The sequence below is a fragment of the Ambystoma mexicanum genome, chromosome 3q (genome assembly GCF_040938575.1).
Source record: "Ambystoma mexicanum isolate Mex_15411 chromosome 3q, UKY_AmexF1_1, whole genome shotgun sequence".
Classification (NCBI taxonomy): Eukaryota; Metazoa; Chordata; class Amphibia; order Caudata; family Ambystomatidae; genus Ambystoma; species Ambystoma mexicanum.
Genome location: NC_090926.1, coordinates 129,405,385 through 129,433,265, shown reverse-complemented (window position 1 = coordinate 129,433,265; position 27,881 = coordinate 129,405,385). Strand labels below are relative to the sequence as shown.

Sequence of the window (27,881 nt, the reverse complement as noted above, 5' to 3'; positions counted from 1 at the left end):
TGCTTTGATCGCAAAGGACCCTGCTAATAGTTCAAGATATGAAGAGATAGCTCTTCCGGCGCCCATTTTTCTCCTGTCTCTATGTTGCCGCACCTGGTCCCCCAGCCTACCCTGCTGGTTTCTGATTCTTTGATCAGATCTGGCCTGTCCCTGAAAATGGCATGTCCTTTCCGTGCCTCCATGTTTGAGGCCACCAGTGTAACTCTGTCCTCGACTCTTGATCTAGGGGAATAGTATGATGATATTTGAGACCCTGCTGTAAATGCCTGATCTTTAATCTCTGGAGGGCTATGTAATGGAGAGGTCCCGGAAATATTGCTTGAATAGAAGAGGCCAGCAGTCCCACTATTCTTGCTAAAGTGCGCAGGGAGATAACTGTCTTCCTGAGACACGCTCTGATCTCTTTCTTGATATCTCTCAACTTCCTCACGGGAAGCTCTGACATCGCATTCCTTGTGTCCACTACGAACCCCAGGGAGTCCAGTCTCCTCCTCAGGGACATATCTGATTTCTCCTGATTGATGAGAATAACGAGAGATAAAATCTCTTACCCACTTGGTCTGGGACATGAGTGTTTCCCTGTTGACTGCTAACAGTACGATATCGTCAAGAAAAATGATTATCCTGATGTCTTTCTCTCTGATGGCCGCTGCCACCAGTCTCATCAGCTTAGTAAATGCCCATGTAGCTGACGAGAGGCTGAATGGCAGCATCTTGAATTGCCAGACCAGCTCTACCCATCTGAAACACAGGAAGGGTCGGTATTCTTGCACTACTGGGATCGTTAAATACATGTCCTTCAGTCTATTCTGGTTAACCAGTCGTCTTTCCTGCGGATGTCTCTCAGGAGGTGAATACCCTCCATCTTGAAGTGCCTGTAAGTAATCCATCCATTCAGGTCTCTCAAGTTGATGACCAGACGGATCTTCTCTTTCCTGTGAACTAGGAACATATTGCTTACGAATTTTGGATTGCAACCTATATACGGTTCTATGGCTTCCTTTGTGCTGAGATCCGACAGCTCGCTTTTCAGCTGTTCCATTTCTACTTGGGACATGTGGATGGGGGTAGGAGCATGCGTCTGTATGGGTGTCTGTTTGAATTCTAAGTGGAACCCCTGAATTATCTGCAAGACCCATGCGTTGTTGTAGAGCTTGCACCAGCTTGACAAAAACTATTGTGTCCTCCCACCTACCACACAATGTGGTTTAGTCTCACCTGGTGTCGCTCCTTGCGATCTGTTGAATCCTCTCCTTCTGTACCTTCTGAAGTTCCTTCCTCGCGCTGGAAAGGAATCCTGTTGGCACAATTCCCAATACTGGGCTCTGGGCCTTGAGGTCTTCGGGATGAGGAGTATCGACCAATTGGGAGATCTCTATGGTTATTGCCCTGGCAAAAACGCTTTCTGGAAAGATTTTCTTAATCAATGCTTGAGCTTTTTCTAATAAAGTGTATGTACCAACAAACGTCCTGTTTCTTTGTCAAATGCTTCTCTGAATAGGAACCCCTGCGCTGCTTCCCATGCCTCGTAAGAGGCGAGATTCGATCTTGAGGAGTAGGCTTTTGCGTCTCTGAGGAAATCATGCAATTGGCGTTTCATAAAAAACAGACTGCTTTCTGAGCTCAACTTGCTAGTGTATCTGTGTCGATGGCTTCACCTGCATCCCTGGCACACTCACCCAGGTCCATGATTTTTTAGCAATTGGCCCAGTGAGTTCTAACAGTTTCTCCTGGCAGCTATTCCAGGATCTATCCATCCCTATTCATAAGTCTTTTGATGCTTTCATGTCGAATGTTATAATTCGTGGATCTAAATTGGGGATGTCGGCCACTTTGCCCACTAGGTCAGGTCGTGGGCACTCTGCTCTCATGCTTAACGTTGTGTCCTTGTCCAAAGGCTTTCTTATCATCTGGAACATGTACAATGCCACTCTTGGTGATGGCTGCCAGTCTGACGACCTGGGATTCCCGATGTCTTCTGGGTTAAACAAGTCTGAAATCCTGAATCCGGTATATCAGTGTTCTTTTCTTTTCTGGCTTTCATGAGCCCTTGTGAGGGCTGTAACCTTTCTTTGGGGTTATGATCCTCGTCATGGGAGGATGTGTCGGTATGTAGAGTATCGTCATATGTATCCACCTTGATGTCGCCCCTATTATCTTGCTGCCATGACCACTGTGATGGGGCACAAGTTGTGGCACAAGCAGGCTCCCACCAGAAACCTGGGGGCCTTAAAACCACTGCAAAAGGGCTCCTGGAGCCAGTCCTGGGGTCTTTGGCACCAGGCTCATATGTAGGAAGGAAGGGCTGTTCAGACTAGGTCCCATTTATGTACACCGGCCTTTAAATCCAACATGGAAGCACCCACACGGTCTAGTTCTAAGAACCAAGTCATGCAGTCTAGTATTTTGGGTGTGGCAGGCCTGGAACTACTTTCCCTGGTACTACTTTACCTGGGCTATATAAACCACACCCTGACTGCAGAACATGCTTCGTGTTATTCTGCAACCAGCAACGTGACGCTCACCGTGTCCAGCTCCTGGTCTTCAGCATCTTCCTGTAATCCTGCAGGAACAAGATTATTCTGTTTTACCTGAGAAAACACCATCCAGCACTCAGCATCTCAACTGGGCTGCAATCTGTGGAAATCGATAGAAGAAGAAGCATCACTCACCTGTGAGTACTAGTTTAAGGACTTCCAGCGAACCGCTAACACAGCTGCTGTTCGAACATTGCGACCTGCAATAACGAGAAAGGAAAAAATAATATTAGAACGCGCGCTTCCAAAACATCGAATTCCATCAGTCTTACCTGAATTCCATCGCGCTATGCCACGCTTCCATCTGGAGCACCACACCAACATCTGCAAAGGAAAAGAGACATATTCAGGTTCGCTTTCAATATTAAACAACCGCACAGCGCTGTACTACCTTAATAGATTCCAGAGGCCTGTTTTTCATCACGCTCTCATCCACTCGCAGCACCACAGCGGCCTGTGAGGAGAAGAAGAAAACACAGGTTAGCTTCAAAAGACAATAAAGTTGCTGCGCTTCGCTCTTTCTCTTACCTAGAAATGTGCCTCTCCATCCGGCACGCCAGCATCAAGACCTTCGCACCCGAAAAGGAGATAGACATTAACGAATTCCCACCATAAACAGATCAAAGACTTACAATTAACAAACCTATCTGCCTACCAGCGGATTCGGGGTCACAGCAGGCCTGGGCCCAAGGAAGGCGTACTGCACCAGTGAAGCAACTCGGGCAACTCGCCAACAAACGTCAAGCGCCCCTGCACAAGAAACGCAGGACGGATAGCTCACCCTACAAATAACCAAGATTCATTATTCAGCACTGGGCAACTACGCATCCAGGGTTCCAGATCTCAGAGCCTTCCAGATGCCCCCGGGGATATCAGGTGAGCGTAACAGAACACAATGGGCCTCATTACAAGGTTGGCGGTAAGGCAAAAACGTTGCTGGTATGGTAATACCGGCATCGTTTTCCGCTCCGGTTTATTCTGACCCGGAAACCCAGTATTAGCGGCACCCTTAATAATGGCGCCGCTAATAGCGGCATGGGTGCGTACACGCGCCCCATCGGGGAGCAAATACCGGCATGCCGGTAATAGTGTGACATCCCAACCCACGCCGACATGCAAATACTGGCATCGCGAAGCCGGTAATCATGGGCTGCACGATGCCGGCCATACAGGCATCGCGGACCACCCGCAAACAGCAATCAGGAAACAAGCCAACTGCCACAGGTGCACACAATCCCCACAGGTGGAGTCAATGGAGGCTGGGCCAGTATAAAATGAGCACACCCACACACCACACCCCTTACAACACCAAAAAGCTACCACTAGCTGTTGCAATCATGGCGCTGGAGGACATACCCATTCTGCTACAACTACAGCAACAACAGCAACAACAACAACTACAGCAGCAACAACAGGCAGCACAGAGGAGATGCAGGAGGAGAAGGAGGGTGAGACAGGCCCAGCAATTACCACCAGCGCAGCCAGCAGTGCCTTGTAGGCAACCACCAATCCCTCACACCAGAACCAGCCCTTTTAACCTAACCCCTGAGCAGATCCACACCCTGTACCGGTTGGACCGTGACACCATCACCACCATAGTGGACATGATACAGAACGACATTGCCAGCTTCATAGAAATACGCACTGCCATCCCCCAGCTACTAAAGGTGGTGTCTGTGCAACACTTCCTGGCCACATGCACCTACCAACACACAGTGGGCCAGCTGCATGGCATTTCACAGCCACTATTTTCACGCATGTTGAACCAAGTGCTGGATGCCCTCCTGAAGCATGCAAACATCCACATATCCCTACCACGGACTGCCCAGGAGATAGCCGACACCAAAGTAGGCATCCATGCACTGGCAGGCATGCCCAATTGTGTTGGTGTCCTCGACTGCACCCATGTGGAATTGGTAGTCCCCCATGCCATAGACGCGGTGTACCGCAATCGCAAGCAATACCACTCCATCAATGTGCAAATGGTATGTGACTCCAGCAAGATCATCACACATTGCTGCGCCCGATTTCCCGGATCAACACATGATGCCATGGTACTGCGTAACTCCACGCTACCCTGTCACATGGAGCGACATGCTGGACCACGTGCCTGGCTGCCTGGTGAGTTGCACAACTGTCTCATGGCAGTGCTTTGGGGTACTGATGTCTAGGGATGCATAAGGGGGGGCATACTCCACCTGGGTGGGAAAGGGAGGGGCATACTCCACCTGGGTGGCAATTACCGGTGATTGGATAATGCATGCAGAGCTAAACACTCCTGACCTGAACCTGCCAAACGGAACAGGACACATTACTGGGCCACATTGCACAAATTATGCATATCGATGACAACAAGTAAGAAGCACAACCAGGCCACCATGGTGGTGGCAAGCAATGCATGCATGAACAGGATGGCAACTGAGGCAATGTGGTAAGTGTGACCATGCATAGTGAAGAATGAACAGCATGAATTGGAGGACAAACATTGTTGCAATACCACAGCACATCTGCCTCAGCATGTTGGGATTGAGCAGACCTTTGGCCTGTTGAAGGCGCGGTTCCGCTGCCTCAGCAGGTCTGGTGGGGCACTCCTATGTAGGCCTGAGAAGGTGGCAAAGATCACCATGGCCTGTGTCATGCTGCACAACATGTGCGTCCGGAGAAATGTACCACTGCCACCTGACATTGACATGCATGGCCCGGGTGAGGATGATGAGGATGGAGACGGAGGTGAAGTAGCCCCCCTGCCAGTACATGATGCACGGATGGCAGTGCTGTACGCCAAGCACTAATTCACGAATACTCCTGAAACACAGGGACTATGATAGACATGTGTCAGTGACACACTGGCTCCATGTGTACATGCACACTTGTATTGTTGGGAGTTGGCCACTGAACACCATCACACATTAAATGTACATGCACCAAATGAAGAATGGCCACCCATTGAATTTTTGGCACACAACGGGTGTATTTTTCAAACAGGCAACAATGTGAACACTCCCCCCCAGAACCCCCAGTGAACTTCCTAACCCACCCTACAAACCCCAAATGTCCCCAAATGTACTCTGATGATTGTTCCCTTCACCAACAACCATGTGTCCAACAGCCATTGTATGGCCAATCTACTTCTTGGCCTTTTTGGTATCCGGGGGTGGCATCTCCGAGTGCCGTGCACTCCTCCGGGTCATCCGCACAGCGCTTGTGTGGGCTGAGGTTGAAGGTGTTGTAGCAGAGGACGTGTCAGAGGCAGGTTTCACGCCTGCTTCAAGGCGTGGCTGCTGCATATGGAGCAGGATGGACGTTAGCACTTGCGTTACTGCCCCCAGACAGTCCCTCATGACGACTGCAGACGCGTTAAACGGCAGCAGTTTTCGCAGCAATGGCTGCTGAGGTCTCCCCAATGGCAGTAGCAATGGCCCTCCTGGTGTCCTCCCCATCGGCAATGTACTGCCTGATTAGATCAAGCATTGACTCCTGTCGTGCCTCCACTCTTGACAGGCGAGCCTCAAAAGTGTCGGTGGTAGCCGGAGTGCTGGTGGCTGGAGTGGTCGCAGCCGGGGTGGTGGATGGCGCTTGCGTGGGGCCCACATCCAGGGTGCTATCCTCCTCGAAGAGACACATGTCGGAATCTCCGAGGTCGGAGTCGTGGAGGCAGGGATTGTCACTGCTGTCGGCCTCCATATGTGGTGGGGAGGCGGTCAGGGGGTTTGGGATGGGTGTAGTAGACACAACTGTGACACCCTCGGTGTCCACATTTGCATCTGCAACGTCCGCTGTGGTTGGTGGTGCAGGAACGGAACCCCCTCCCACTGTTGTGGGTGGCTGCTGCTGGTGTTGATGTGTGTGGCCCACACTGGCAGCAGGTGTTTTTGCAGGGTTTCAACCCGGTCTGGCACACTGCGTGTTGGTCTGGCCTGTTTTTCTGGCTGGGGGGTGGTGGTGGCGGTGGCCCTTGTCCCATGGCGTGATGTTGATGCCCTTGCGCCCATCTCCTGACTGGCATCTTCCTCATTGGTGCCTGGGCGTTAGAAGAGATGCAGGTCATCAGTGATGGTGTCACATGCCAGCGACATACTATTGCACTGTGATATATTCATACATTCATGCATCCATTTATTACAGGGGTGTGGCAATTGGTGTTCTGAGGGGGCATGTAGGCCATCAATGCATGGCAGGTGGCATGCCATTGATATGGGGTCTGTGTGTTGAGTTACATGGGCACGGTCATGTTATGTTGCCCGTGTGTTGGGATTGGGATTGGCACTCAGCATGCATGTGTCTGTGTGGCAGGGGGTGGCACGCATTATTGACTGGATATGTTGATGTGGGTCTGGGACATGCATTGGCTTGCCTAGTCTCACTTCCACGTCACTTGTGCTACGTTATGGTTTCCCCTTCAGGGATGTGCAGGGTCACTCACCTCCTTCTGTGGATGATGCGGCACCCATCTCCATCTCTCCAAATCCCTCTATTGACTCTGGATCAATGAATGAGCTGGCAGTCTCCTCCCAGGGCATCAGCTTTGCTGGTGAGTGTGGCCCCCCGCCTGTCGCCATGGCTGCCCTCCTGTTGACTGCCAGGATGTTCCTCACCCTCAAGCGGAGGTCGTCCCACCTCTTTCTGCAGTCACGCACAGTGCGTGGGGTGGTCCCCATGGCTGACACCGTCTGGGCAACCTCTTGCCAGATTTGCTTTTTCTTCATCTGGGCAGTATGCTTCATGTCATTTGACTTGATTATGTCTGCATGCTGGGCCAGAGTGTCCGCCAGCATGTTGAGCTCAGCGTCAGAGAAACGCTGTTTCCGCTTCCGGGGGGTCATCTTCTGGGTAGCCTTGGACATCCTCAGGGTTTTCGGACGCAGCAGGACATGAAAAGACTGGTGATTGGGGAGGATGGCAAGGGATTGTGTTTTTAAAGATGGCCGCCGGCCCATTTCCCGTTCCTGCGCGATGACGTAATTTCCGGGTCCGGTTTTGCGAACCCGGTATTAGCATGGTGGTATTACCGGGCCGGTATTTAGGGGTTGCTTTGAGGCGGTGCCGGTATCGGCGGGTCCCGTGATGCCACAATCGGGGGGTTGGAGGGCCTTTAGCGGCATGCCGGTATTATCATTACCGGCATGGGGGTTCACGCATGCTCACGCACTCATAATCACCCGCTATTAGCGGGTTCATACGAGCACGGACTCGCTCTTACCGGCATGCCGGTAATGAACCCGTTTTTACCAGGCTACTCGTAATGAGGCCCAAAGTCTTTAAACCTTATTAACTTGGGCGTCATGGAGACATCTGAAACTGATCAGTTAGCCCAGTTTTTGGGACAATTAGGCGCCGAGGTACACGCAGCCCGGCAGGAAACCAATGCCTTAAGACGAGAGTTAATAATCACAAAATACCGTACTGATGAACTAAGCAAACAGCTACTACAAACAGAGGCGCGGCAGGTTCCATTGCCCGGATTCGCCCCATCCGTCGCTACACCATCATCAGTCAAGCCAGTACAGATAACGTTGCCGGGAGCACTACCCCTGGCATCACCAGAACGGTTTAATGGAAACCCCAGAAGGTACGCAACATTCATGAACCAGTGCCGCTTCATTTTCTTTGTAGCTGTGGGGCTTTCCCAAACGACAAGGCGAGGGTGGCCTTCGTGTTATCATATTTGAGTGGAAGTGCCGCACACTGGTCGGTACCTTTAGTGAGCCAGGATGACCCTTTACTGCAGAACTTCAGGGGTTTTCAACAGGAAATGGAAAAGTTATTTGCTCGACACTTGCTTGGACAAGCTCTTGATAACAAACTCCTGTCCCTCCGCCAAGGGAATCAAGATTTGCTGACTTATATTGCCACCTTTAATAGACTGGTTGTAGAAGCGGGGTGGCCAGAAGATAAAAGAACCACGTTGTTTCATCGGGACCTACAAGGAGAGTCTGAAGGATGTCCTTGCTCAAGTGGTAGACCCACCTAAAGACTGTGAGTGAAGAGTTTATCAACCTGGTAGTTCATTTGTACCACAGATTACAGGATCGAAGAACAGACTGAAGTAGACTCGAAAATCGTGCCATGTACGTACGTTCAAAAGATAATGTTCAATGTCCATCAGAAAATACCACAGAACCCACGCAGATTGGAGGAGTACGACCCCCTTTAACCAAGGTTGAAAGAGACAAGAGGAGACAGCTAGAGTTATTTTATGCCTATACTGCGGTAAATCGGGTCACTACCTCAAAGAATGCCCAGTGAAACCTCCAAGGAAGGTGGTAGGCGCTACAGAGAAAGAAGATGATGGAAAGGAATCAGAAAACTACCAGGCCCGGCAAGCATAGAGGTTTGCTTGTCGAGCGAGAAGGATGAGTCACAGACCTCACATTTCGCCCTACCGGTAACCTTGATCAATCACCAATAACCGTCACGGATGCATGCCATAGAGGCATATATAGACACCGGAACAGTTGGTAATTACATAGATCGAGATCTGGCAACAGAAAAGGGACTTCCTTATGCACAAAACCAACAACTGAAAAGGTAACTACTGTTGAAGGTACAGAAATTGCTTCGGGACCAGTAACCTAATGCACAACAGAATTAACCCTTTTGTGTCAGGATGGACACCAAGAAGCAATCACGTTTGACCTCATCAAAGCTCCTCAGTTCCGGTTGATCTTAGGGATGCCATGGTTAGTAACTCACAATCCCCACATATACTGGCGTGCAAAGAGACTGACCTTTTCCGATTAATGGGCCCACGCTTGCTACCCGAAATCTGTACCACAGCCAAACCTGAAATCTGTTCAGGAATAGCGGAACCAATGGACACCTTACCAAAAGAATATCAGGATTATCAGGATGTTTTTCAGAAGGAACAGGCTAACACATTACCGCCACAATAGTCCCTATGACTGTCAGATCAACCTGATACCTGGCGCACAGGTTCCTTGTGGTCGAATTTATGCACTTATGGAAACCGAAAATCTCCACTTGAAGTCCTATCTGGATCAATACCTGTCACGACCCTCGTCCCAAAGCCCCACTGGCAAGCCCTTTGGCCAGGTGGGATCAGGACTCGGGTCTCTAAGGCCTGGCATCCACTTCAAAAGCCCTCTTGGGACCAGTCCTGGCGCCTATGGTGCCAGGCTCATACACCGTGAAAGACATGTGTTCAGGGAACGACTTTATTGAGGCTTTCAGCCAACATGAAGGCATCCACAAAGCTTGGCTCCTAGGAACCAAGCTATGCAGTATAGTGTTTTGGGTGTGGTGGCCTAGGGACTATTTTACCTGGACTACTTTGTTGGGGCTATTTAAACCACACCCGAAGAAGACAACACGCTTTGCGTTACTTTGCAGTCTGCAACGTGACGCTCACGGTGTCCAGCTATACCCACAAGCCTCGGAGAAGCAGAAGCTGCAAGGAGACAAAAGGAACACTGTTAGCAGCAGCATCTTACCTGCAATCCTCATCTTTATCCGCTCGCAGCTCCTGTGAACAGCTTCCTTGAATCCTCACGCCTACCGAATGACCTGAAAGAGGAAGGTAGAGACAAAATTAAAGAAGGCATTAGAGACATTGCAAACTATGAACTGCTCAAAAGGCTACCTGGCTGGTCGCCTCTCGGCTGGCATCGCTCCAGAAATTCCACACGCGCTGGGAGAACACTGCGACCTACGAGAAAAGAAGGAAAATAGGTTAGCAAAGGCAAGACATTGCAGCGCTGGGCATAGGCTTACCACATCATAGCGCTCATTATGCGCCATCATTTACCAGTGAGGCTCAACAAAGCCAGTTTGCCACGCTGAAGCTCCGCATATCTAAGGGAGAAAAGAGACATTATTAAACAAAGAAAGGCATGCAAGAATAACAACAATACGAAAAAACAGCAATAAGACCTACCTGAAAGACATCAAACGGGCCGGGGTCAGTGAAGTAACTGGACCGCACACGCCCATGAAAGACAATGCGTCCCTGCAAAGAAGGCAGGACGGAGAGCGCACCTAATTCTACCACAAGGTGAGGAGAGGGCCCAGAGGGGCTGAAATCATACGGGGTGGAGAGAGGATACTTACCTCGATCGGCCAGTCTTGAACACAGCCCTCCTGTATTTTCAGGCGGAACATTCCCCGCAGACCACATCTGGGAACCACTGAGAAGTATAGCAGCGAGCAGCCCGGCTGGGTGGTGTTCCCATGGATACCAGGTGAGCGTAACAATACCTGGCTAATCGGCAGCCTCTCCCTTATTCTTTGTACCCAAGAAGGAAGGAAATTTGAGGACTTGCATCGATTACCACACACTTAATCAAATCACAGTAAAAAACTGCTACCCTTTGCCCCTTATCCCAGAACTGTTGGGTCAAGTCAAGGATGCCCGAATCTACACCAAACTAGACCTCAGAGGAGCATACCACCTTGTATGTGTTAAGAAAGGGGATGAATGGAAAACCGTGTTTCGCACCAAGTATGGCCTGTACGAATATCAGGTAATGTCTTTCGGGCTGTAGAACGCTCCCGCAGGGTTCCAATACTTCATGAATGATGTATTACGGGAATTAATCGATGTCTGTGCCCTGGTCTATATTGACGACACCCTGGTGTATTCCCCCTCTGAAAGAGAGCATGTGGAACATGTTCGCTCAGTCCTTGCAAAACTTCACCAGCACAAACTGTACGCTAAACTCGAGAAGTGCTCCTTCCATGTCACCGAAGTTGAGTTCCTCGGTTTTGTTCTCTCGCCAAAGGGAGCCAAGATGGATTTACACAAAGTAGATGCCATCCTTAATTGGCCGTCACCTTCTTCAATTAAAGGAACCCAAAGCATGCTTGGTTTTGCAAATTTTTATCACCAATTTATTCCAGATTTCTCACGGATAGTCCACCCAATCACATCGTTACTGAGAAAAAACAACAAAAAATTCCAATGGACTGAAGAGGCGGAACAGGCTTTTCAGGAACTCAAGAAAAGATTCACCTCTGCGCCAATTTTACGACATCCTCGCCCTGATCTCCCCCATGTAGTGGAAACTGATGCTTCCAGCGTACTATGGGAGCAGTTCTCTTTCAAAGAGATCCAGAGACAGGCCAATTACACCCGTGGCCTTTTGGTCACGTAAATTCTCACCACCAGAACTTAACTATGCAATTACAGACAAAGAATTGTTGGCAATAAAATCAGCCCCCAAAGCCTGGTGGCAGTATCTATTAGGTGCCAGACATACCATCACAGTAATCACAGATCACCGAAACCTTCAATACCTAAAGTCAGCAAAAGCCCAATAGTCACGACAGTTGCGGTGGGCTCTATTCTTCGCAGAATAAGATTACGTAATAACATACTGACCGGGAGTTTGGAATGGGAAGGCTGATGCCTTGTCTCGTATGGGTGTTGAAGAGAAAACAAACAGTACCCTGGACCCTGTTGCCATCATCTCAAGTGATAAACTACTGGGACTCACCACCACATTGACTCTGAGTGAACTTCAAGATAAGATTTGAACCTTAATGAACCCCGAGATCTTGCAGAAATGGAATTCCCAAAATGAACATCACACAGTTCGGGATGGATTACCCTACTTCAGGGAACGACTATATCTACCAAGTAAAGATCTGCAAGAATTGGTCATGTCTGGTTATCACGATTCCCTGATCGAAGGCCATCCCGGAATTGCTAAGACTCTAGCCAAGGTTAAACGGAATTATTGGTGGCTAACCGGGGGTAAGGACATTGCTCGATTCGTTTTATCCTGTGGGATATGTGCACAGAATAAATCACAAAAACAGAAACCAGCTGGCCTCCTACAACCACTGGATATTCCACCGGCTGCCTGGCATACTCCTTCTCTTGATTTTATTACGGACTTACCTCCCTGTCAAGGTTTTAATACCATTCTGGTGGTTGTAGACCTGTTCTCTAAAATGGCACATTTCATTCCATTCAAAGGACTTCCTAACGCTACCGGTCTGGCAAAAGCATTTCTTGAACAGATTATAAAACTGCCTGGTTTCCCCTCAGTCTAAATCTCAGATAGTGGAAGCCAATTGGTATCCAACTTCTGCAGGAAATGTTGTACCATGGCACAAATCGATGTTCGATTATCCACTAGCCATCACCCCCAAACGGATTTACAAAAAGAAAGAACAAACCAGACATTAGAACAGTATCTACGTTGCATGCTGCATCAAGTGGAAGAGAATTGGAAAGACTTTTTATGGATAGCTGAATATGCATACAATAACTCCATACACAACAGCACGGGACAAAGCCCATTCTACACAATGTACGGAAGACATCCACGTACCTCTGAACTAGACTCACCCACACCTTGGAAATGCCAGCGGTAAAGACTCTACACACAAGTATAACCCAAGCCTTCAAAAGGGCAAACGAACATTTACTGCAAGCCAAAGACAGGCAAAAAGATTTCTCGGATCGGCATTGAGAGAAAGCTCCTGATTACCAAATTGGAGACGAAGTCTGGTTGGCATCAAAACATGTGCCCATAAAAGGTACCCGGACCTTTCATCCAAGATATCTAGGACCCTATACCATCGAATTGGTGATAAATCCAGTGGCCGTCAAGTTAGCCTTACCACCAAGCATGCAAATTCATCCGGTGTTCCATCTGTCACTTGTAAAACCTGTACAACCAGGAACCCAAGTCTTAATACCACCAAAACCTGTGCTAGTTGATGGAGAGCTTGAATTTGAAGTTAAAAACATCTTGGATTCGGAACGTACCAGATCTAAGCTATACTATTTAGTGGATTGGAAAGGGTACGGGCCTCAAGACAGAACTTGGGAACCAAGTGAACATATTCACGCACCACATCTGATTAAGAGGTTTCACCTGGATAACCCCACCAAACCCGGACCGAACAGGAAGGATACCATGAGAGGGGCCTTGGGGGAGAGTGGCTGTCATGACCACTGTGAGAGGGCACACGTTGCGCCACAAGCAGGCTCCCACCAGAACCCTGAGGGCCTTTAAACCACTGCAAAAGGGCTCCCGGAGCCAGTCCTGGCACCTTTGGCACCAGGCTCACATGTAGGAAGGAAGGGCTGTTCAAACTAGGTCCCATTTATGTACATGGGCCTTTAAATCCAACATGGAAGCACCCACACAGTCTAGTTCTAAGAAGCCATGCGGTCTAGTGTTTTGGGTGTGGCAGGCCTGGAAATACTTTCCCTGGTACTACTTTACCTGGGCTATATAAACCACACCCTGACTGCAGAACATGCTTCGTGTTATTCTGCAACCAGCAGCGTGACACTCACCGTGTCCAGCTCCTGGTCTTTAGCATCTTCCTGTAATCCTGCTAGAACAAGAACAAGATTATTCTGTTTTACCTGAGAAAACACCATCCAGCCCTGAGCATCTCAAATGGACTGCAATCTGTGGAAACCGAGAGAAGAAGAAACATCACTCACCTGTGAATACTAGCTTAAGGACCTCTGGCAAACCGCTACCACAGCTGCTGTTCGAACATTGCGACCTGCAATAACGAGTAAGGGAAAAACAATATTAGAACGCACACTTCCAAAACATTGAATTCCATCATTCTTATCTGAATTCCATCGCGCTACGCCACGCTTCCATCCGGAGCAACATCTGCAAAGGAAAAGAGACATATTCAGGTTCGCTTTCAATATTAAACAACCGCACAGCGCTGTACTACCATAACAGATTCTGGGGGCCTGTTTTACATCGCGCTCTCATCCACTCGCAGCACCATAGCGGCCTGTGAGGAGAAGAAGAAGAAAACACAGGTTAGCTTCAAAAGACAATAAAAGTGCTGCGCTTCACGCTTTCTCTTACCTAGAAACGTGCCTCTCCATCCAGCACGCCAGCATCAAGACCTTTGCACCCGAAAAGAAGGAGATAAAGACATTAACGAAATCCCACCAGAAGAAACCTACCTGCCTACCAGCAGATTCGGGGTCACAGCAGGCCTGGGCCGAAGGAAGGCATACTGCACGAGTGAAGCAATTCGGGCAGCTCGCCAAAAAACGTCAAGCCCCCCTGCACAAGAAAGGCAGGACGTATAGCTCACCCTACAAATAACTAAGATTCATTATTCAGCACTGGGCAACTACGCATCCAGGGTTCCAGATCTCAGAGCCTTCCAGACGCCCCCATGGATATCAGGTGAGCGTAACACTTCCCCTGAGATGTGGGTAGGGAGGCTCGGCAAGGCTGGGCGCTGCAGGAATGCTCCCCAGAGCTTTGCAAAGGTGCCGGCAGCCTCTGGGGCTTGATGTATGTCCCCATCAATTTGACCCAGGGGAGCAGAATATTATTCCCTCTTCCAGGTCTTGGTACTCCTCTGTTGTCTCCCCTCTTCAGTGGAAGCCTTGGTGGATGTGTTCGGCAATAATTTACTCTGTCTGCCTTTGCAAATTGGTGAGCCAAATTGTACTTTCAATTACCTTAAATTCAGACTCTAACACTCTTGGCAGGAATTCTAAACCATAACAAATGCAGGCTACTACTTTACATCTATAATATTCCCTACACGGCATAAATGAAAATGTTCTGTATTTTGTGTCTGGTTTGCCTCATTTGTCTAGTCATTCCCATTATCTTTGATTTCAAAGAGGTTTTCAAAAAGATTTTTTTGTACCTTGCCACAATTGGGTAACCCAGGTATTGCATGCTGTATTTTATAGCAAATACACTATTCTCCCAGTGCCATGGAAACTTAGAGGATTTTTTATGTTGCCCTTTGAAAACTCTCATTATAACTGTTTTTGAGGTGTTTATTTTAAGATCTATAGAGTTCATGTACTCACCAAAGGCAGAGATCAGTCTTTGTAGACCTATGGGTGTAGAATCTGCCAAAATAAAATCATCGGCGTAGGCCGGCCAATTTATTCTTAAGGCACCAATTTTTGGGGAAACCAACGATTTTTTATCCAGAGCCGCACCTACATCTGCCACATACAGATTATACAATGTGGTACCCGGGATGCAACCCTGCCATATCCCTCACCATGTTTTTCAGAATTTAATCTAATTTTCATTTTGGAGTCTGTGTGTAGATACATTATGATACTCAGTAACCCCTTTGGCATTCCATACCGATCCATTTTATCCACGAGTGTCTATTGATGGCGTCAAAAGCCTTACTAAGGTCGTTTGAGGCAATAAACACTGCAGAATTTGTTGATGACCGGACCAGACCTTGTAAACAACTCAAAAGTAGTGCCCCACAGTCCGTTCCCATTTTCCTTTGAAACCCCATCTGTCTGTAGTCAAGGATGTGGTTCTCTATACTCCATTCCTCTATGTGATCCAGCACAATAGCTGTGAAGATTTTGGAGTCTGCATCCATTATCGACATAGATCTATAGTTAGTTGGTAACAGCCTGGATCCTTTCTTAAATATTGGTACCATGTGAGACATTTTCCATGTTTCGGTATTTTTTTGCAATTCCACTATATTATTAAATTGAATGTGCAGAATTTTAGCCCACAATCCCACATTGTGTTTCAGAATAGCATTAGATCTTGATGGATAGGCTCTTATAATCTTCGCAGCTATATTACCTACTCAGGTATCTATTTTCCACCTGTAGGAGGGACCCGTATCTTCATTCATTTCAGTAGTGTGTAATTTGTGTATGTTCTCAAAACACTGGAACCATAGAAATAGGATTAGTTGAAGATAGATGTTGATTTTCCTCTATTTTATTTAGAAGCTCCCAAAAAGCTCTAGAGGTCTTCCCTTTCAAACTTTCCAGCATTCTTTGCCCATCTATTTGATGTAGTCTGGCACGTTTGAATGTAAGCCAGTTTGTATACCCTTGTTTCAATAAACAAATCCTTTCTCGACTTCCCTCCCCTTTCCCCCTACCCCTCTGGTTGGCTCTAATCTCTCTATGCAGTTTTGTTTTCCTTTCTTTCACCTCCAGATTGAAAACATGCCTTTCATTTGTTTATACGCTCCTTTTCTGATCCTGTGATACAATCATCCTAGATAAATTCCCCTCCAAGTATACAGGAAAACCCAGAACAGAGTACTTAGTTGTTTTTTCTTCTAGAGGGTTTGAAATAAATTCAATCATTGTTGTGGTGTTAAAATGACTCATTTTCTTTGAGGTCCATCTCAGTCTATTCCCACTAGTATAACTACCAGCTTACTCAAATTTTCATCTTGGACTACCCTCTGAGAAGTCCACTTCAACTGTACGCTCAATTGCGCATGGTCACTAAATTCAGTAAACTTAACTATGTGACCCTGTACCTCGGAAAACAGATTTGTTGACAAAAATACATAATCTATTTCAGAGGCTAGGCTCCCTGCCGCCCATGTAGGAAAATCATTATGCAAAAGTGTGAAACCCCAGCTTTCCACAACGTTTAACCACATACCCCCTTGAATAAATTTTTTGTTTTGTTTTGCCACTTGTCCAGGATCCACGATAAGGTAGTTCAGAATATCCATTCTTTGTATGTTGCAATTTGCGTTTAGATCCCCTGCAAGTATTAAGTCCCGCCCCAGGTGGTTTCGGTACCACTCTTTAATTCTTGGATTCAACATCCCAATAACCATTTCTGAGTTAAGATCAGAGTTCCAGTATACATCAATTAGAAGTACATGAGTTGTCCCAATATCCCCATTTACCTCTACCCCAATACCTAGGATGATGTCCATAATCTTCTATTCCTGGATTTTCTGTAGTTCTCGCCCCTGTTTAGTGGCCATTGCCACCCCTCCCTTTGGCCTTCCCTTCAACCCCTGCCGAGCAAGAATATTGGTGACCTCAAAGCCATCCAATATTAAATTAGCATTAGCCCAGGATTCTTGGAAAAATGTGATATCGTATTCTTTTAACAGCTCACATACTTTTACATTGGTTAGTAGGTGTCTATACCCCCTTGTGTTCCAAGTGAGGAAATTAAGAATATGTTTTCCTTTAAAGTGGCTGACTTAGACACTTCAGTTGAGCAATCAACGCTTTCAATATTAATGTCAGCCATCGCCAATTAGGACCCTCGTTATTTGGTACTCCTTGGCTCGAGATTCCTTCCTTCTCTCTTTGACACCCCCCACTTTCCAAATTTTCCCTCCACCTTGTATCCTCCTGAGTGAACATGTCATTTTTAAATATTGCAGAGAAGGTGTTTGATAAGGTACAATTGGAGTTTATGTTTCACGTCCTGCCCAGATACGGTTTCCCCCGTGCCTTATCCAATTATTTAAGCTTCTATACACAGGCCTAACTGCCTTGGTGGTCACCAACGGGGTGGCCTCCAGAGAATTCGCCCTACAATCAGGTACGTGCCAAGGTTGACTATTATCGCCTCTATTATACCCCTTATCCATTTAACCCTTAGAAATCAAAATGCGCACAGACCCAAATTGGTCCGGTATACATCAAGGGATGGAAGAACATGATGTATGGCTCTACACGGACAATCTACTTCTGTATGTTAGCAGGACCTCAAAGACCCTACTATATATCAAGTCATTCTTACAGGACATAGCCCAGATGGTAGGATACAAAATGTATTGGAATAAATCAGTGGTGATTCCCCTAAGACAAGATAACCCGTGGGACCCTGGTGGGGTGGAATCGTTCACCCTCCAGCTTCAATCCATAAAATACTTAGGGATTTGCATAATCGCCTCGGTGGATGAACTCCGCGACCTCAACTATCCGCTGGTCCTCCAGAACATTAAAGCAGATCTAGAGAGATGGGACACACTGGCTCTATCCCTGACTGGGAGGATTAACACCCTGAAGATGAACGCATTCCCCAAACAGATATATACATCTAAAATGCTCCCAGTCGGCCCAACATCAAACATGCTAAAAGAACTAGCCATAGCCATCACCAAATTCACCTGGTGAGGAAAAAAAGCACGAGTTTGCCTCCCCATATTACAAGCGGATAAAACTAACGGGGGCGGGCAGCCGCCTCACTGAAGGCCTGCTTTCAGGCGACTCGGATAAGCGGGATGAAACGGTGGTTAAATACGAGTGACGACATCAGCTGGTGGATCATGGAACTAGCCATGATGGCCCCATTAACTCCCATAGAGATTATGGCCACAACACCACACAAACTCCTGCAGAAGCTTAAAACACATTCGATAATAGGACCGACCATTCAGCAAGGGAACAGACTCTGAGCTGCACAAGTGGTACCAACCAAAGTAGCACCAACATAGGCCAGCGTAAGGTCGGTCCTAGCATATGGGCAAACACAGGCAACTTACCAGAATCAGACAGTTGAATGGACAAAAACACGGGTAATGGACATCATAGAGGATGGGCCACTTGTACGCTTCCAAGAAGCACGACGCATCCTGGGACTTGGAGCGGGGAATTGGCTGTGCTACCACACCATTCAGGCTACGATCCTAGAGCATACAACCATAGAATCCCGCCTACTGCCCCCCCGCACAATGCGAGAAAGAAATGGAACAAAACATAGATATTTTCCCACAACTTCGCACATTCTACTCTGTCAATCCCTGATGATAGAGGTAGAATGCAAACGCTGGCCACAATATGGGTGGAAGATCTAGGTGTCTCAATCATGCCCCACACTAACCTCCTACTGATGTAGAGTACACTGACAACTAACAGGCATTAATGGGGCGAACATAGCCTTCACCCCTTACGAATGATTTTAGGCACAGACGGAACGGACTGGTACACTGACACGTTAATACGCAAGTTCATGAGCCTTGTACTATTCACTGCAAGAAAACTCTGGATAACACACTGGAAGGCAGCAAAGCTGCCCTCCAACACTGAATGGGTTACAACCCTCTCAAAGACATGCTGACTTGAACGGGCGGCCTTCAAAAGACAACTAAGGTTCAACCCAGCAAGAGGGAACCGGTTCTGGGAACTATTAGAACCATACATCTGATCAAGAGGTGCCCACGCAGAGACTACGACACACCACACATCACTACAACCTGACGTATATACACGGAACTGAAGACCACACTCATCCATTGCGACTGGTATAGGAGCACGTCCCGAATTAGGGGGTAGGGAGGGAGGGGACCTAGGGCAAAATAGGGGAGGTAAGGGGGGAAATATGTTACAAAATCTTATCGGTCAGTGCTAGTGCAATAATGCTAAAACCATCAGCAATCAACGTATTCTTGCACATGACGTACATGATTGTCTGTAACTGTTTTGTTTATGATAATTAAAAACAGAGTTGGAAAATAAAAGTCTACTTGGCCTATTGACTCCACACCTTCCACATCTGATTTGAGAGTGATCAAAGAACGGATCACTCTCAAAATCCTCACCCTCACTCACAAATGCCTCTCTCTCTCCGCCCCGTCCTATCTATCAGAAACCATCCTCAAACCTTCCTCCTCCCGTCCCACCAGGACGCAATACTCCAACCTAATCTGCATCCCACGCATCAAAAAAGCCAAAGCCGGAGGACTAAGTTTCCCCTACATTGCAGCCAAGACCTGGAACGCTCTCCCTGCAGACATTAGAGCGGAAAACGCACTCCCCATTTTTCGCAGGAAACTGAAAACCTCATTCCTTGCAAAATAATTGGGAAACTCTCAGGAATCCATGTAAATATACTGCATTGCTAATGTATCCATGTCTACTGTAAATTCTGTATTGTATGTAATTACTGTACCCTATGTAACTAAGATATTGTCTGTAACAAGCGCCACAATGCCCCCGGGCTGACGTGCGCTCTACATATCTGAATAAATAAATAAATCTGCCATCCCCACCTCTTTCAGATGTTCTGTCATAGTCAGCAATGTGATTTCCCCGCTTGAATAAATAGGTGGGGTATCCAAGAACAAGTAATCGTGGGCTCTGCTTCCCTCCACCCCTTCAACCTGTCTGTCCCTTTCCTCCCCCCAACATTCCGCTCTACCTCCTTTTTCATGATTGGTAGTGACCCAGAACCCCTCCTTGTTGTGTGTCCCCAACCCCTTCTATTGGGGTCATTACGACCAAGGCGGTAAGTACACCAACTTTACCACCATGGTGTAAACTATGTATACACCATGGTGGATGGCGGATTTACCGCCCCATTCCAAGGTGAGTGGGGCGGTAAATCCCCATTTCCCATTTACCCTTCCCCATTCCCATTTTTGCCCCATAGGGCATAATGGGAGTGGGGAAGGCGCTAATTACAGCACCGTAAATTACGGTGCCGTAATTAGCACCAAGGCGGTTTAGCGCCATGGATTTTAACGCCTGCTAAAGGCAGCCGTTAAAATTGGAATCAGGCATTAAGGGTTAACAACGGCGTTAACCCTTAACGCCTGAGTTGTAATGAGGCCCTATATCATTTAAAACTTCTGGCATTGTATCTACATTTATCTCGGCCGCCCCCTCCTCACAGTTTCTTTCCTCCAACTCAGATTCGGTTTCTGGAGACAATGGGAGGGGCAGGGCTAACGCTCTTGGCAGTGTATTCCTTCTGTTAGTAAAAACCAGAGGGGCAGCCAAGATTTCTTTGTGGCTGCTCATGGTTTTTTCTACATTTCAATGCTATACACTTTGCCCTTTCTGAACCTTTGTGAGCTCCTGTAGTTGAGGCCCCGCCTGTACAAGCAATATAACAGTATAACACACTGCCAAAATCATTGATATATTTGATAAAATCAGGTCAGTCAATATTTGCAATAATCATCAAGACAAGCAGAATGTAAAACCTTAACCCTTTATTTCATGGTTTAAAGTCTTTCATTATTTCACGGCTCAACATCCCAACACAGAAAATGGATGACCTCACCCCGCACCAAGCAGAACAGCAAAACATCGTACTCTTGAGTGTCCTCCTGATGCGCGTGCACTGACGCGCACGGCCCAAGAGTTAAATATCCCGCCCTGTGGGGGCGTGGCCTGGCTTGCTTGTTTTCGTTCTCTCTGAAATGAAAAGAATAGTGAAGCAAAGATTAGTTCCCTTTTCAAATCCAATTACAGTCAATAGTAATTCTCCTTGTGTCTCCAAGCACACTCTCACCAAGGAGATATTAAGTAGTTTGTTTCCACACAGCTTATTGCTTCCATCATTACGCCGCTTCGTGGAACATCAAAGGGACAACGTTTCACAGCAAAACAGCGTACTCTTGAGCATACTCCTGATGTGCGCCCATTTCTCAAAAACACGAAACCACTATATGGCATTAAAAAATAAACATTCAATGGGTTTCACAGACTTATACAGAGCAATCAAATTTGTGAGGAATGGCCAGCTATCACTAGCTCTGTAAATAATGCACAGGGATGAGGACAAAGGATTTCTGAGAGTGCCTGTGCCCCCTTACAATGAAGGCTAGTTGATCTGTTCGATTTTACAAGCCCCTCTCTGCTGCAAGGTCTGCCTCTGCTTGATTTCTTCTTGTAGTCCTTGATTTCATCTCAATAGAAGAATATGGTTGATGAAATGAGGAGAATGACTCCCTTGTGAGAGATGATTTATGTATAGCCCCAGATGATTTGGAAGATCTCAATGAAGTTGTGGTTTCAAGTGAAAGAGAGCAGACGAGTACATGCTTGCTACAACTACCGTCCAGGAAAGTGAAGAGAGCTAATACCTGGCCTAATGTTAGATTCTGCTTGCTTTATATTAGCCCTTAGTTCCCAACAGGTTGCTTGAGGTACAAAGCGCTGTAGTTAGCATGACATTGTTTTCTTGGGAATTAGCACATTCTAAGGTGAATGTTGGCCATTTTTCCCCATAAGGATCTTTTGTAAGCAATGTAGAAGAAAGCAGCACAAACCAAGTAGTGTTATTAAGAGGACTGAAAGTCCACCAGGGCAGAGCATGCCCAATTTTCTCTAGGGGAATCCTGAGTCTCACTACACCCTGCTACTTGATAGTCCTTGTGGCCCACTAATCCAATAACTCTTATACACATCCAGGAGCAAAGAAAAATGCAAAAACCTTTGGGCTGTAGAATTAACACATAGTGTATCATGCCACCTCTTCAGAGGGGTTGGCTGGGATTTGGTAGAATAGGATCCTGAATTTTGCCGTCCCCTCATCACCATGAAAGGCGCCAGGCTCCTCCTTCTTTCCGCCCTCCATCCTTGCTCTTCTTGCCCTTTTGCTTCAGAAGTTTTAGACCTCCTTGTAGCAGCTGTTCCCTAATGAGACCATGCTTTAATGGCCCTGACCTGTCTTGTTCGCCAAAAGTGGCCTGGTAGGTCCTACCTCTGGTTTCTTCAGAAGTCTGCCATTGGTCTGGCTGATCTGGTTCTGGAACAGCTATTCTTGCAACTCCTTCATTTTAGTCTCGCCTATCTGTTTGTTATCCTTGCTAGCGGCTCTTTTTCAGGCTAATCAAATGTAGAGGTTATTTGCCTATCCTGTCAGAATTCTCTATTCTGCTGCTAAGTCGTTTCTGTTTAGGTATGGTCTCATTTTTTCAGTCCTCTTCTCTGGCTCTCAACAACTTTTCATCAAGCTCTTTGCAACTATGGCGGGACTCAGCAAGGAGATAATCCAACCTTGCTTTTTTGTGAACGAGTTATCTTCAGCTATTCTTCAAGTGATGTAACTGTATCTGAAGCTACTCTCCCCAAGAAATTAAGCAAGATAATGTAATGTCTGCCCATGGTGTGGAGAGCCTGTCCCCCTGCTTCTTAGCAATTGCTTAATTACTCCCTTGTTTATTTTTTTCTAAAAGCCCGGGCTCTCCTGTTTTTTCATTTTGGTTACTTCGGCTTAGTTCATTGAGGGGTTAGGGTGTTTGGTTAGAAACATACTCATGTTCTTGCCAAATTCTTTTCCTGTTTTTATGATGTCCTGCCAATAGCCTCTCTTTGGACCATGGACTTCATTCTGGTCTGATATTTGGGTAAAACACTGTGCACCTTTTTTCCTCTTATTACCCAGTTGCCCCTTGTTGATTTCGCTAAAGTGTTTTAGGGGCTAATTGTATCTACTTATCCATTGTGCTATTTGGGTGTTCTGCCCTAGTCGACCAATGGTTGTCTGTTTTGATATCCCATCTCTTGCTTCCCATGGGCATTACTCAGGGTGTTCTTTATTTTGTGTTGGACCCTCAGGTTATGCCTTTGCCTTTCTTTAAGTTCCAACACCAAATATGTTTATTGGAGGGCGTTTTCTATGTACTCATGCATTGGGTTTCCTTTTCTGGTGTTTGAAATCCAGGCTTTTCATGGCTTTACTTTATTAATCTGCCTGTTTTTTGTTTAGTTTTGATGGCATGTTAAATTAAAGGCAGGTTTGGTACAACTTGCTTATTTTTTCATAAATGGGTTAATGGTGGTGAGGGGCAGTAAAGCTGGAAGACTTACCTAAATCTTCATTAAAGAAGTCCTCCTCTTCCTTTTGAGAGTCCCAAGTTCTCTCCCATCCTCCCTGAGTTACTGCTTGGGTAGTCTATACGAACTCTTGGACCTTATTACTGAACCCAGGTAAGGGGTTATTAAAAACCACTTGGGAGATGAATTGGTTGCATATCGTGCGCGTGTAGACACACCTCATATAAATAAAGACTATTGTGATGAAGAGAAAGACTTTCTGTAATGAAGATTGAAGATTAATGATTTGCCATTTTACTATGCATAATGCTTATGGTTTGTAGGCACATGGTGTTACTTGCTTTACAATATGAATATAACATCATATTAATGTTCGCTTTTACTAACATGGAGTGCTCTTTCATTTTAGTATTTTGGATATTTGACTGAAGGGCATTTAGAATCCCGCTCCATATCTGGATAGCACCAAGTCTATTGCTACCATTTATTTTGTTATGGGACACAAACTGCTGGGCGCTACATGGTAAGCTGTTACAGAGTACATTTTAAGCCAGTGTGACACTCACTTAGGCCTTTGAATTTGCAGGTTCTTCACACGGGGAGCTGTGCTGTGATCCGGATAGGAATTTACCAGGGGGAGGATGTTGCTATTAAGTCCTTTCCAGCCTCCTACAGAAAGAAGTATTTAAACGAGTGGAGCGTGCTCCGCTGTATGACCCCCATGAACCATGGTAATATTGTGCGATTTATTGCTGCCGGATGCGATGGGGCAGAGCAACAAGAGAAGCTGTGTTTGCTGATCCTTCAGTATCATCCAGCTGTGAGTACCTGAGCACCTATTTTAAGTACCATTTTGGGATGGGTTATTGTTGGCACACACTTTCAGTATTGTACTCTGCTTTCTATGGGACAGTGTGAGAACCAGGGTACTAACAAGATAATTGAGATAATTTGAGATTGGTGCCAACCTTATGTGAGAAACCTGAAGGTGTCTCACCCGCTAGTCCCCAGAGATCTGTCATCCAAGTGGACAGGGCACAGCCATCTCTATTAGATCCAGTTCATGAGGTGGACCAGTGGGGGAGGATCACCTGGATGAGGGGTCTTTGGGGAGTGGAAGTGGGACACCGAAGGTTGAGACGCGGCACCCCCTTCCTTGTAACACTTTTTCCCCCATCCTACCCTGTAGGATACTTAGAAGCTCTACTCCCGCTCCCCTTTTCCGACACAAACCCTTTCTTACACCGTAACAGACAACGAACTAACACCAGAGCCGTTTACCTGACATGTCCCAACGCATGGGTCAGGCAGAGTCAGCCAATTGACAATAACCACACACACCTGACAGCTCTTTACCTTCTGTCATGATGCCTACCCCCGGGGAACCAGACCAGGTCCAGCAACCCCGGAAGCAGGCATCAAGTTACTTTTTGAGCAAGCCCAAAAACCCCTGCTAGGGGCTGTTTGGGTGCGGTCCTGGCGCCTATGGCGCCAGGCTCATATGGAGAGTCAGTCCTCATAGAGTAAAATTTACCTGATGCAGACCATGCTGCAAGCTTACCTGATGCAGACCATGCTGCAGAGCTCCAAGCCAAAGGAGGCTTGGAAGGAACTATTTTACCTAGGGACTTTTTTTTACTCGAGTGGGGCTGGGAAGGAATACTTATCTGGGACTACTTTGGAGGCTATTTAAACCACGCCCGAAGAGCAGCACACGCTTCGCGTTATTCTGCATCCAGCAGCGTGACGCTCACTGTGTCTGCAAGCCTGCATCCAGTCTTCTGCCACGCCCGTCTCGAGTCTGCAGCTCCTAGAAAAAGGGAGGAACAGAAGGAGAAGAGGTTAGAATAAGAGCAAAACCTTCGATCCTTACCTGAATTCCAGATCCACCGTGCCTTCGAGCTGGAAGAAAGAAGCATTCTGCAGCTCGCCTGCTACAGAGCCGCGCTGAACTCACCGGCCTTCGCAGAATCCTCACGATCCACCACATCCTTCTGCACGTTCCCGCCGTACTCTGGCACCTAAGGGGAACACAAGAACAGCAAAGGTGAGCCAAGGGAATAAACAGAGGCAATAGTAACTACCCCCAGGGGTAATATTCCTCTTCACGGGTCGGTGCGGTCTCCATTGCATCCTCGCCGTACCCCGGCCCCTAAGGGGAACAAAAGGACAACAAGGTGAGACGAAGGGACAAACAAGGGGAACTCTTCTCACCACAACAGACTTACCTAATTTTACCACCGGAGGCACTATTCCCCGAACTTCATATTTTCTCTCCACACCTGAATAAGGGAGCAAGCCACAGGTTACATTCTGGCCTTATTTTATTGAACTGTGTAGGATAAGCCAAATCCTTACCTGAACTTCGTCAGCTACCATGAGGAACTCTACGCTGGGGTCAAGCTGCAAACTGCAAGGAATCGGACAAGAGTGAAAGTCAGACATGTGAACTCTCACAAACTACATACTTTTCGGAGTCAATATTGTTCTGGAACTCACCAATTCCTTCGAGCCAATGAAGCAACTGGTTATCAACGCACCCCTGCGCTCAATGCAGGATGGAAAGCTCATCTTTTCAAAACATCAGGTGAGACTATAAGAGGGGACATCAAAGGTGATCTGTGGGGAGAATAGCGGGGGTGGGGGGATTTACGCTCATCCCCACGGGTGCTTAATTCCCTTTCTCCATTTACAGAAGACTGTTCCTACGGGGCAAGCAAACGAAGCTAGGTGGGCCAGTCCAGTCCGTCATCTCGGCCCTAGGCGTCACATTGGTGGAGACCTCCGCTGTCCAGTTCAGATCGACGCCTCTGTGGGAACCAGGTGAGCGTAACAGAACGCAAAGCCTACCCACAAATTCCCACCCGGGCGTTATGGATACCTCAGAGACTGACCAATTGGCCCAATTACTAGGGTAACGGAGGGCTGAAGTGCATTCCGCCCGTCAAGAAACCAATGCTCTTAGGAGAGAACTGATTTTGTCAAAGGAGCGAACTGATGACCATGCTAGGCAACTATTGCAAAGCCAGGCTGGACAAGCACCCCTACCTGGTTCCGTGGGAAATCCAGCTCCTGTGTTATCGAGTAACCCTGTGCAAATAAACCTACCAAGAAATATTCCATTAGCCCCACCCGAACGCTCTGCCGGAGATCCCAAAAGGTTCGCCGTGTTTATGAACCAATGCCGCTTGCACTTTTTATGCAGACCTGGAGCCTTCCCAAACGATCAAGCCAAGGTAGCCTTTGTATTGTCATATCTCAGCGGCAGTGCAGCTGATTGGTCAATTCCACTAGTTACTGAGGATGACCCAATTCTTTGGGATTTTCAGGGCTTTCAAACTAGCATGGAAAGACTATTTGCCTGGCACTCCCAAGGACAGGCCCTGGATAACAAACTTTTGTCCCTACGACAGGGTAACCAGGACCTTCTATCCTACATCGTGACCTTTAATAGGTTAATAGTGGAAACTGGATGGCCTGAGGTAAAACGAATCACGTTATTTCATCGAGGGCTTCGAGGAGAACTCAAGGATGTCTTGGCTCAAGTCGTGAACCCACCTCAAGACTGTGCTGAATATATAGACTTAGTGGTCCAGTTAGATCACAGACTTCAGAACAGAAAGGCTGATCGAGCCAAGTTTGAGAATCGGGTGTTGGTCAAAACCCACGCTAACCCCAAAGGAGCAGATGCTTCAGAACCCATGCAAATCGTAGGGGTTAAAGTACCCTTAACCCAGAAGGAAAGAGAAAGGAGATGGCAAATGCAATTGTGTCTATATTGTGGAACTTCTGGACATTTTCTACGGGATTGCCCTCTACAACCACCCAAGAAGGTGGTAGGAGCTGCTGATAAAAGCCATATGGAGTCTCACTCGGGAAACGACCACGCCCGACAAGCGTAGAGGTCCGCTTGCCGAGCTAGAAGAAGGATACTCAGACCTTGCATTTCATCATACCAATGGCCCTCGTAGATCCAGGGCAGCCATCGCGTATGCACGCAGTAAGGGCATACATTGATAGCGGGCCATAGGAAACTATGTGGTCTATGAATTGGCTTCCAGGATGAATCTACCTCTCTGCCGAAAAACCACCTCAGATGT

General features: G+C 47.2%; 1 protein-coding gene and 1 long non-coding RNA gene across 4 annotated transcripts in view; one reads left to right on the top strand and one right to left on the bottom strand.

Annotated features, from left to right (window-relative positions):
- The window catches only part of AMHR2 (anti-Mullerian hormone receptor type 2), a 1,032,826-nt gene that overhangs the window by 679,432 nt on the left and 325,513 nt on the right, over positions 1 to 27,881 (top strand). The window contains exon 5 of the mRNA XM_069653310.1: positions 24,368 to 24,601. Within this exon, the coding sequence (XP_069509411.1) occupies positions 24,368 to 24,601 (234 nt within the window). The remainder of the gene's footprint in view (positions 1 to 24,367; positions 24,602 to 27,881) is intronic.
- LOC138582214 (uncharacterized) overlaps positions 21,236 to 27,881 on the bottom strand; it is a 145,735-nt gene continuing 139,089 nt past the window's right edge. For all 3 annotated transcript variants that reach the window (XR_011304980.1, XR_011304979.1, XR_011304981.1), the window contains one exon: positions 21,236 to 21,414. This is a non-coding gene — a long non-coding RNA (uncharacterized lncRNA). The remainder of the gene's footprint in view (positions 21,415 to 27,881) is intronic.